The sequence below is a fragment of the Dermacentor variabilis genome, chromosome 9 (assembly GCF_050947875.1).
Source record: "Dermacentor variabilis isolate Ectoservices chromosome 9, ASM5094787v1, whole genome shotgun sequence".
NCBI classification, from domain to species: domain Eukaryota; kingdom Metazoa; phylum Arthropoda; class Arachnida; order Ixodida; family Ixodidae; genus Dermacentor; species Dermacentor variabilis.
The window spans coordinates 146,915,247-146,927,725 of NC_134576.1; the positions used below are offsets into that span (position 1 = coordinate 146,915,247).

At 46.2% G+C, this 12,479-nt stretch overlaps 1 protein-coding gene across 1 annotated transcript in view; it reads right to left on the bottom strand.

Moving 5' to 3' along the window:
* Positions 1-10,257: 10,257 nt before the first annotated feature.
* LOC142557788 (adiponectin receptor protein-like) overlaps positions 10,258-12,479 on the bottom strand; it is a 30,280-nt gene continuing 28,058 nt past the window's right edge. Inside the window, exon 2 of the mRNA XM_075669906.1 lies at positions 10,258-10,556. Coding sequence (XP_075526021.1) covers positions 10,443-10,556 — 114 coding nt within the window. The 3' untranslated portion in view covers positions 10,258-10,442. The remainder of the gene's footprint in view (positions 10,557-12,479) is intronic.

Genomic DNA, 12,479 nt, shown 5'->3' on the forward strand with positions numbered 1-12,479 from the left:
TGTTGCAGCTTCTATACTTAAGACACTTGAAAAAAATTGGAGGACGCTTAAGCTTCGCCTTCAAGAATGGAACGCGACAGCGTTCCCGTCGACCCGCCAAGAGGTGTAAGACAATGGGCTACGGCGCAGCGACTACGCGCCCCGCATCGGACGCGGTGAGCGTGGAGCAACGCAGCGTTCGGCACGACAACGAAATGCGCGCCTGAGCAAGCGACGCACGCCTGAGCCTTAGAAACAGCTCGTTTCTAAGGCAACACCGCGTTCACTAGAGGCGCTTTTGTACCGCTTTGAAGCATCGAACTCGTGGCTCAGTGAGCAATAAAGAAAAAAAACTCGTGGCTCAGTGGTAACGTCTCCGTCTCACACTCCGGAGACCCTGGTTCGATTCCCACCCAGCCCATCTTGCAAGTTGTTTTTTATTCATGAAGTGCCTGCTGGGATTTATCGCTCACGGCCAACGCCACCGACGCCGACGACACCGGCTTTTCTGCGACACGAGCTCCTTAACGCTGTCGCGTTAAAATGCAATGGAGCGCACTGTGACAGATCTCACCGACTCCCTTGTTCAGGTGATGTCCTCACAAATAGCTCAGTGTTTTCAGCTTACTAATAAAGCTAACATTGAGGATCAGGCGCCGAATCTACCGCGGAATCCACCCAGTGAAGTGTGGACAGCGCAGCCGTTGACTAGCAATGATTCACCAAAGCCATCAACTTCTGAGAAAGTTGACTACATCTGTCTCTCTGACACAGATAAAATCAAGATGTAGAAATGGACCCCCGATCTCTTAAACGAACAAGGTCACCGATAGAGAAAAAATCTAGCTCTACCACCAACTCCAAGGCAAAAAAGTACGCGAGAGAGATTCCTACTGAAGGACTTCTTGAAGGAGAGCGTTTGAGACCAAGCAGTCTTGGCTACTCTGATTTGTTCACCACAGGAAGTTTGTGGAACTCTCGTTCCATTCTTTCCGCTGCAACAGATTTATTATATCTTGCTTCTAAATATTCTGCCGATATTATTTTACGAGAAACTTGGCTTCCAGCTAGTCGGACTTCTCATCTAAAAAAATTCCGATGTTTTAGATTGGATCGCTTTTCCCGAGGCGTTGGTATTCTTTTTTTTTTAATCAGCAAAGATTTGCCATAAAGCTTCTATAGCATACCAGATGTCACCAGACTGTGAAATATTAGCAATGGATATAACACTTCCTGGTTGCACGCCTTTTCATACAATTAGCACCTACTTCCCCGCTGAAGTGCAAGATACCAGTTATCTCGATACCTCTATTGCTTGCAGCCAGAAGAACGTCATACTATGGCGCATTTTAATTCTCATTATGTATCGCGCAGTTTCCGAACGGCCACTTGTGGCAAGCGCTTGTGGGATTGTGTTTTATCAAGTCATTTCAGTTGTTTAAGTTCGAGAGTACATACTTTCGTTCGGGGTCAATCGCGATCTGCCCTAGATCTTACGTTTGCTACCTCGGGCATTTCTGTCATCTCCTGGAACGCTGTTGGCTCCGGTACTAACAGTGATCACCTCCCTATAATTTTTTAACAGATTACCCCGTTGACTAGTTTAGATAGCCATGTGCGCACTTTTGTTAATTATTCCAAATCTGAAAGTTGCTTAAAATCAGCTTTAAACGCTCAGCAAGGCGTAAAGACGGATATTAAAGCAATGAGCCTCTGTTCAATTCTAAAACAATCATAAAAACGGCTCAATTTGTTGTGCAATCTACTAAGGTCGGATCACATTGTCCCTGGTGAAATTATGACTGCGATCGAGATTTTAGACGTCAAAAATCTGCATGGAAAAAACTTATATAAAACCAATGTCCTGTTAATTGGGCTGATCATACATATATGGCTACATTTAAGCAAACAGCCTCAAAACCTAAGGACGAGTATGATTCAAAGCACTGCACATATCTTTCGAAGCGTAGCAACAAAAAGCGCTGTTCAAATTTCTTCTATCCCTTAAAGTTATACTGGCACCCGTGAATATCGACTCTGTCATTCTATCAACAAAATAATTATCAGTTACCTGAGAAAACTGCTCAAGAACTTGCGCGACGTTTGACGCATAAATTACCGATAGGACTATCCAAACCTCCCTCGGGAGGCGACTTTGCAGAAGTAACAGCGACAGAGCTTGCGGGCATTATTAGATCATTACCAGCGTCAGCTTCAGGTCCAGATAGGATTACAATAGGAATGCTAAAACTTTTGCTTGGTTATGCGCCTCAGGACCAACAAAATATAGTAAATTTTTGTCTAAAATATTCTGGGTTCCAAGAGAGTACAGAGTAGCTAAAATTATTCCACTGTTGAAGAAAGAGCAGCTTGACTTGACCTAGACAACATAAGACCAATTTCTCTTACTTCCTATGTCGTCAAGTTAATAGAAAGGGTTGTTCACGGCCGCATAACAGATTTTATGCAGGACGATACCCTTCCCAGTGCTACTCAGATTGGGTTTCGTCCCGGCCACTCCATATGGTGCGCCCATGTAGATTTAGAGAGCCGCATTAAACTTGCTCACCGCAAACGAGAGTTTGGTGACGCTAAATGTATCAAAAGCATACGACTCTAGAATATTGTATTCTATTCGATAAGCTTCAGTCTACGAATTTCCCGAAATATATAACCGCTTGGATCTATGAATTTATAACGAATAGAGAGTTTTATTGCTACCAACACTGTATTTCGACGTCTAAACAACAAGCGGACAGGAAGTGTACCACAGGGTTCCATTCTTTCCCCTATATATTATTTAAAAGGACACTAAAGCGAAACAATAAATCAGTTTCGACTAATGAAGCATTGTTTTAGAACCCTGCATGCAGTCATTTAAAAAAAAATAGTTTGTTACATGAGAAAATGAAGGTCCAAGTATCAGTACTTGAATTTCGCGCCGAAACCCCAGCTCCGGACGTCAGCGTGACGTCAGGGATTCCAAAGTATGTTTTCGCATTTGGGCCGTGTTGGCTGAATAAAGGTTCCGGAAACTTGCCATGTTTAATATCTGGTTCCTTTAGACCGCTATATACAATTAGTAGGCCCTAGAAGATGCCGTCAAAATCCAAGACGTCACAGCCCCCAGGTGCGGGAACTTAAGTAGGCGTCGCCACCCGTATTTCGTTCTTGCGCTTTTTCTGTCTTACCAAACGTCTTATCGTTGTAAGAGTGGTGTTTTTGGTGTTGTAGAACGGTCATTTGCTGATGCAGAAGAAATCATTTTTCACTTTAGTGTCCTTTTAACCTTTTTCTAAGCACCATTCCTTTGTCTTCGGAAGTACATGTTTATGTTCATGCGGTCGATATCGCATTTTTTACATCCGCAAATAATATACATTCGCTACAACAGTCGTTGCAGAATTACTTAGGAATGCTGGAGACATGGCTAGAGGGGTTATGCATGTCGTTAAATATTAGCAAAATTGCGGTATTAGCATTCCCATTAACTGCACAGGTGCATATACCTCTGCAATACCTACAGGAAATCATTCCTCAAGTTGACGAAGTCAAGTACCTTGGTGTTATTTACGACGGCAAACTCACCTGCCGCAGTCGCGTTGCACATATTAAAACAAAGTCGGAACGCGCCGTAGCTATGCTCCGCCGGCTTAGCTACCGTCGCTCTGGACTACGCAGGGATACCTTTAATATGCAAGATTTATGTTCAGCCCATATTAGAATTCGGCTGCGTATTATTTTGCGGTGGTCCCGCCTGCAAAATTAAACCTCTCATACCTGTAGGAATAGAAGCTCTACGATTATGCCTCGGGCTACCTATAGATTTGCTGCCAACACTGTCGTATATCAGGAAGCTCATATGCCCACCCTAGATTGCCGATTCCGCATGCTTACGGTTCAGACATATTTAAAAATTTGGCTTTTTGAAAAGACGTACGCAATATGTATTTATCACTGAACCGTCCAGAGTTTTTTTTTTTTTTTAAGCATCGTGGTTGAGATTACACAGCTCCAAGATATTTGTGCAAGCATAGTTACAACAATTACACATGTTCATACGTAAAGTTTGCCATTCGAATGATGACTTACCAGACTTCAAAATCGAGTTCGAGGACATATGTCCAAATCGCGCTATACTGTTACCAAGAAGACATTCAATTAATAGCTTACAAGACCACCTACACCAGCTAGCCACTGACAATAGCTACCGACTCTTCTATGTGCAATGAGGAGGCAGGAGTGGGTATCTTCCCTATGAATCTCTTCAATGGTCTAACTCTCTTCGCCTTCCCGACTTCGCACCCATATTTCAGGCAGAATTATTAGAGATTTCATTAGCATTACGAAAGTTTCTTCAAAATGACCCATTAGCTGTTATTTTGACCGACTCGCTGTGTGTATGCACATCAATTACTGCATCTTTAAATTCAAGAATTCTGCGAACATTTTCTTCGATGGTACCTTCGTACTTGGTTTGGGTACTGGTACACTGTAAGCTGCACTTGAATGAAAATGGCCGATTCACTCGCACGAGCATCCCTCAATGACCCTTTCATATCTGGTTTGCCGAAATCAGCTTATGTCACAGGTGCAGAAATTTCTCTATATCGCAAAATTCTGCAATGTTCTGAATTCCGCCACTTTTGTTTCCCACGGAATAATAATTGGTGTCCTTCAAGGCAATTGGAAGTTTCCTTTACAAAATTGAGATATACTCCGGTTCTAAATTTTTTCTTACGCAGGTCTGTTCCCGCTGTGTCCCTTCTATGCTCTTATTGCAACGCACCTGAATCTATTGAACATTACTCGTGCCGCCGATTTTCTAGACAAAGAAAACTCTTAGAAAACTAATTTCGAAAACTTGGGCTATCGCTAACCTCGCCAACCATTCTTTCTTTTGGGGCGACATCACTGGGCGCCAGCCAGAGGGATGCTTTTCTCGCAGCTTACAATTTCATTAGAGAGATACGAAGGAATATAAGGAAGGCAGGGATGTCAACCAGTCAATAGTCTGTTTGGCAACCCTACGCAGGGGGAAGAGAGAAGGGGGCCAAAGAGAGAGGGCACAGATGCGTGCACGGGCAGTCGAAGCCGCTCGTCAGAGAGACAAAAAGAGTACCTTGCTGAATGTCTAACATTACCAATTGTTTCTATTATTTCACTTCTTTATGTAAAATTAGTTTATCTCAAAATTCCTAACAATATATTTTTAAACTTCTAAATCACATATCTATACGCCCACGCTCTACTATACAAATCTAGCTTGAACTAACCATACTGGAAACCGCCTGCTTCTTGGCCAATCCCCCACAGTGGATATGCGCATGTGTTTGCAAACAAGACAATACACTCTCAGCGCGGATCACTGAGCGCCTCGTGAGTCAGTGAGGCTGCGGGCCGCACTCTCCTCTCTAGCGTCTCCGAGGCCGGGTCAGCCACCGCCGTCGCCGCGGACGGCGCGACGCTGTCTTGTGCCTCGAAGCCCAACGCTAGTGGTTGTTTGGTGTCCTGCAAGTGAGTTGGTGACAATTCAACACACTGGGCGGCGCGTGCGCGTGGGGCTTATAGCGCCATCTGCGTGACGAGGGAACTCAGAAAAAGAAAAAATAACGTGGTGCCACATCCGTTAAATTCTCGCAGTTTCGCGCAAGCGGCAAATCATCGATTGCGATAGAAAATTAGTGGACAGCTATAAGTAAAGATAGTAGTCATATGGGCCGTGTAAACTTGTAAATATAGGCATACTAACTACATTGACAAGCATGGTGTCGCGCGCGCAAGCAAACATGAACAAATCTCACTCGATGACCGCGGAAACTCGCTGTCAAAACGCTGGAGTAAGGAAGCGCGGCGGCAGAAGCAACGAGCGAATCGACCTTCGTGCTGCGTCTCGCATCAACGCGAAGTCGCGAAAACACAGCGCGCGGCGGACTCTGTCCCCGTCACAGATGGCTTTCATGTATTTCATGATACAGCGGCCCGGAGTAGAACGACCCCACCCCCTCCCACCATACGTTTCCCCTGCATGAGCCTTGCGCGCGACGGAAGGCGGCGCGCTTCCTCAAAGCTTTCCTCCATCCCGTGCGCGAGATTGAGCCGCGATCGCCGGCTCATCCTCGCACGCTTTCACTCGCACGCACAGCATACGGCGACGATTTTGTCGCCGTTGGACTTAATACGGAACCTCACGCGACGCCGACGGCAGAAATGCGCCTGGAGTGTCCCAATAAATGACATCGCAATGAAACAGAAATGACGTCATTTTCGTTATTAAAGGCGTGAAATTTGTTCTGGTGGCCTGCCATTAGGGTGGTATCTTGAAATGCCCCGCAACTCGACTCGATGGGTGTTTCGAGCTGCCGGCGCGGAAAGCGACGCAGCAAAACGTCGGCCGCGCGGGTGTCGAATCACACGCCTGAACAGAACATTGTTTCTTTGGAGGCCGAATAAATATTTGGGCGTGGAGTATGGCAGAGTGCTGGCCGCATCGTAAGGCTTGGCCAAGCCCGCCGGCCAGCGCCGCCGCACGAAAACAGCTAAAGTAAGCAATTATAAAAAAAAGAATTAGAATTTATAAAAGCGCGTTAAAGATCCCTTGTTGGTCAAAATAAATCCGGAGGCCACCACTACGTCGTGCCTCTAATAATCAAATCGTGGTTGTGGCACGTAAAACCCAAGAATGCAATCCAATTAGGAATTTTATTTTCTTTGAATCAAACTATTTCTCGCTTAAATCGAAAAAAAAAAAGCTTTTTCTTTCTTAATATTCGTTCCCTCCTCACATCGCCGTGCTTCAGTTGCTGCTGCTATAACCACCCTTCCTGATGTCGGTGACAATCGGTTCTGAACCGCTTTTCGGCCGAAGTTCGCGACTTATTTGGATCGACCTTGCAGAATTCACGACTTGTGTACGATGTGGTCCGGAGCCGCCAACGTTTTATTTCGTGATTAACTGCGTTTACGGACACCGAATGCGTACTGTGGCATACACACGTGGGAACGCGGTCCATTTGGCTGAACTAATTGCACAGTCCGATGTCCACTGAGGCAAATTTTTTTAGCTACACTTCATGCCGGCTGGTGTAGGCGAGTGTAGTGCCGGGCAGAGGCTATGACGTCGTGTTCTGCACTTCGCTCGTTGGGCTGCAGCCAATCAGAGCAAACAGCGCGTCGTCTTGTGCATCAGCAGACGAAAAGCGCCTGGCTTCGCACTTACTACTGGCTGCGTCTTTGCCTGAAACTAAACGCCAATGTGCGAGTTTCCCTCTATCCACAAATACAGACAAATTGCAGCGAAATACATCGCGAATGCGCAGTGCACGAAGACAAATCACCAATGCGTATAATACAGCGCGTAGTCTGACACAGCCCGCAACATCTGTAAGATAATTTTATCTTCTTAGAAGATTAGCTAACCTTCCTCTGTGACACTTGGTCACGCCAGCACTTTGCTAGCGTCCTTGCAGCGAATATTCACTACCGTCGCTATATCAGCGCAGACAGTCCCAGACGAAATAGCGTCACGCGTTTGCAACGCCAGCCTGCTTGTTCTGCTGCCTACACTCATCAAAACCAGTGTAGAAAGTAGTTTTCATGCTGCACTGCAGCTATAAAAATAGCTTCGTGTAGGCGGGCGGAGCTACACTGTGCTACACCAAGTAAAATAAAGAATGGCGACTTCCTGCACTAGCTGCACTCGTGTAGCCAGTGTAGGTAAAAAAAAGAAAGCCCTACCGATTGCGCGCCAGCACTAAATATAGCCCCGTGCATACAGACTGTGGTCGTGGTCGACACTTCACAGTAAGTACAGCGTCGGACTATCGCCGAACGTAGTACAAGGCCAGGAGCCACTTCACGGCTTTCCTTCCAAGAAACAGAACGTCGACGGCGCCATTTATGCACGGCAAAGCACGCCCGCCACCTCGTGCGTGCTTTATCTCTGGACTAAACCCTGTCAGGCTAAGGCCACACCGCTACGACAGCTGCTATCTGTGCTATCGATAAACCCACGGAGGCAACTGAAGCGCGCTATCTTTGGGCCGGAGGCAGTGAAGATCGATTCTCGAGCTGAATTCCGGTGGCACGGAAAAATACCTCTCCACCGGTCAGGAGTGCATTTCACGTGAACACAGGATCATCCGCTCTCCCGCTCACATCTTTGTAGGTATTCAAGTGCCTTTCACTCGTCCCCAGAAGCCTTGTACGATACTTCCGATACCTTTTTCGGTTTTATAGAGATTTTAGAAACACGTATACGCTATACTATATGCAAGTGACCCCTTTTTTCTCTTTATCCTGTCGAGCCCGTGCCTATCTTTATGCACAGTAATGATCAACGTCCTAACACCCGCTCGACGGCACTTATTTCGTTCGCAATGCTTAGCTTGCTACGCGCGAGGTGACACGTGACAAGACAGTTCGGTATAGGCAAGGCGAGGTAACACGACAGCATTAGCAGCGTCAACACATTCAAGCGTGCATGAAAACAAGCGTACATGCACACTGCAGCTGCCACGTTATGCACGTGGAGCGCAAGAGGTCGCGGGTTCAATTCCTATGAGTTAGGATTGGTTTCAAACAACCTGGGTCGATTTTTAAAAAAATTCACAGTGGCTTAAGTAGCCTTACGTGAAGTGAATGCTAAAACATGACTTCTCTAATTGGTTACGTCCATGATACTTGACGTTATACATTGTCACGTGTCATTCACAACTCTACCTTAATCCACCTTGCTCTAATTTGCACCAACCTAAAGACGACGCATTAGCTCGGAAGCTTCTATCTAAACACACGGGAACGGAGAAATCGTTTTCCTCGGCAACCACTGCACTAAATTTGATGAGTTTTTTTTTTTTTTTTTTGCACTTAGAAGAAAGTGACTAATCTAGCGAGTGTAGGAAGCGGATATTTTATTTAGGCCGCTGATGTCTTTATAAACTTGTCAAAAATTGCAAATTTTTGAGAAAACAAAACTATGAAGTTTAGAACTCGAACTCAGCAATGAAAAACGATATAGCAACTCTGTAAATTGCATCTAATAGCACATCTAAAGCGGACAAATTTCATGTATCATACATGTTTCACAAGCACACCACTAATATGCGAGTACCACTTTTGCAAAACACTCGTGAACATTGTAATAAATTCACATAAGACAAATTAATATTTCAAATTTGTCCGCTTTGGACGTTCCGATGGATGAATCTACAGAACGGCGATATATGTTTTAGATGCAGAGGGACAAGTTTGTAAAAAAACGGGCTTCTCATTTTTTTAAGCACACAACTATATGAAAATTCTTGCAATGGAATGGAGGCCACGAATCGAAATTCCGCTTCTTACAGCCACTAGAATTTCAGTTCTCTCAAATGGCGTAAATTTCATTAAAATCAACCCAAGAGTTCTCAGAGAAGCATTTCTGCGTTTGCCATGTATTTGAATAGGCGGTGTAGGCGTTGTCGAGCTAAAGTCTCCTCTTAATCCACCTTCACCTTAATTCACTTTACTCCGCCTTCAGTCACTTTAAGTTGCTCTAACCTTAACTTCACTCTAATTGACATTAATTACCCATAATTACTACTAATGGACATTGTTCTACCATTCACTATCTTCTGTATTACTGCTGACGTTGTACAACACGCTGATGACATCACATTGACTTTTGGTACCATTCGTTGCGAAACAGAGGTTATTGGCTTTTCTGCCTCACGGGATGTATAATGCTTTTGCATTAAAAAAGAAGAACGTGCCCCGTCCACGGATGCGGTCACGCGAGCGACGTGCGCCGGCCAACGCGGCTCCTCGCGCCCGACGTTTCGGCTCGCAGGCGATTTTCCTCGGCGCGCACACAAACGCAGCTCCCTTTTGCTATCTGCAGCAGACATCTGACGGTCCTGCCTCACGGGCAATCCTCAATGAAATCAATTGGCCTTGGAGTTACGAGAAAGTGATCGAAGCGCAGTGCGCGCAGCAGGAGCCAAGTACGAAGCACGCTTCAAGATAACATGTACAGCAACGCTCCATCTGCACTTTGAATTAATAATAACTCAAGTGCACTCGACAGTGCAACAGGTTCGCAAGATACCTCAAACAGTCACCCCGTGTACATCGCACCCGCAAGCACAGTGACAGTATATAGTAGTAATTGGTTGTTTATATTAAATAACTAGATAAATAAAGAAAGAATTGCTACTGACCGCAGTACCCATCCAGCGCTCTCATGCTGACACCTGAAACGCAGTCAACAGTGGAGAAAGGAGCGAAACGGCACGGAAAGAGGGTAGAATAAAAGAAATATTTACATATGCACAATATAGCGCACTCAGATCGCCTCTGTCTGCTTGCGTTCGTTTGTACACCCGGCGATCCACACTTTCCTCAAAGACACCAGACAGTGCTTGCAAAAAAAAAGCCTAGCGTTCTCCATTTATTCCCGCCACCGATGCAGCAGCGCCGCGCCCTCAGTCCTGGCACTCGCCCATGGTCAGCCGCTTCATGGCCATCTCGGTGATGCCGTGGTAGTGGACCAAGGCGGCGGCAATCACCAGGATGTGGAAGATCTGGTGGCTGTGGAACTGCGAACAACAACAACAAAAAAGGGGCGCTGGTACAATAATAAAGGTAAAGCGGTTTGAGACAGACACGATGCACAGACGGGGAAGTTCAAACCCACAGAAGTGCTCACAATAAAGTCTACGTAAAGACCACCAAGGTGGTCACGTTATCACGATGATAGAGTGCGTTGGGGAAGAGGTGCTCCAAAAGCTATGTGCGCTACATCGTCACACTCGCTCAACAATCAGAGAAAAGAGCAAAGCTGGAACAGCGGCAGAAAGAAATTCTACCGAAACAGATGATGGCGAGAATAAAGCGTATTCACATTCATTTATTGGTGAGTTAACACCGATGCACATGGGACAAGTGCAGGTCGCGAAAACGTGTCACACAGGCTGTGTGCCGACACACGGAAGCGCTCACCTCCCCCCCCCATCCCCTTTGCGGGGCTTAGTGAACACTTGCCCCCGCGTTGAGCTCAACTTGCCAAGCCTCCCGTCACTGGGCTCTCTCACTCGATCGGACCGAGCGCGCACAGAATGCACACACTCCGGGTCGCCGTAGTGTACGCACATACACCACCGGCAAAGCCCCGGCTGAGACTTTAATTGGCCTACTTCACTGCAAGCCAGCCGAAACGCACCGTCGAACCTTTTAATGCCACGTGACCACTCAAGTGTAATTCAATTCTGGGGCTTCATGTGCCAGAACCAAGAGCTGATTGTGGGGCATTCCGGATTAACTCTGACCAGCTGGAGCTCCTTGCAAAGCGCACCCATTGGGCGGTGGCACACAAGGGCGTTCTCGCATTTCGCCCCCATCGCGGCTGCTGTGTTCGATCCCGCGACCTCGGGCAGCGCAACGCCAAAGCCACCACGGCGGCGAGGGGGAGACCGTTCGGGCACCCTATTTTCAAGCTGAAAAGCAGCGCCAAATCCTAGGCAGCGGAGGAATCGCATCTTGCAGGGTGCGTTCACGATGCTGTCAGCGTTGATATCGAGGCAAGCGCTTCCAGATTCTGCATATCATATACGGGGTGTCCCACGTAATTTGTGCCAAATTTTAAAAATATGCGAGCCACGTAGCTGTACGGAACCAAGAAGCTGTTTGGCGTCGCTTTCACGGAGCAAGTCAAACTATATTAATGCGATAGCGCTGAGGGCCGCGTGTCGCAGAAAATCCAGTGTTGGTGTCGGCAGAGTTGTCTGTGAGCGAAAATTTTAGGTATACGTATATATCACGCCTTGCTACATGGCATACGGTACATGCGGGTTATATTGCCGCACCATTCTATCACTATAGTTTCTCATGCCTCGTCTTACAGTCTTGACAAAGTTATTCCTCGGAATTTTGAGAATGACAGACCACAAACAAGTGTCATGAAACAAAACACCGACAGCGCATGCCTTTTATTTTAAATCTTCTCAGACTTAAATATTAAAAGCGTGAAACACCAACAGAAACCTGAAAATGATGTAATCAATTTGGCGCGGCTGTGCACCACCTTCGGGATCGGCCAACGCAAGAGGCTGTGTTCCCACCAGAAGGCTCGCCTTTGTGCATAGCGTTCGCCACCAGCGTTTCCCGGTAAACATTACGGTTACATAAACTGCAGTTGCCGGAAAGCGTGAGAAGCAGTCGGGGATCTTTCAATGCTATCGCGTTCCACTGTTATAAAGGGACTGACAACTTGGCAGAATCTGTTGCGAGACGTTGATTGATTATGATTTATAGTGATACAAGCCACCCTGGTCACGATTTAAACAAGAATTGTAAGTTGAAATTGGCAAAGTCTCAAGAACCAGTAAGTGGCAAGACCTGGCGGTGACGTCTTCGTACTTCGGATGTAGTCTATGAGATTACTGTACGAAGTCGACTGTTGTTAAGTACATCATAATTACTGCTTAAAATTGCAGTTGCCATATTATTAGGAACTTGCGCAT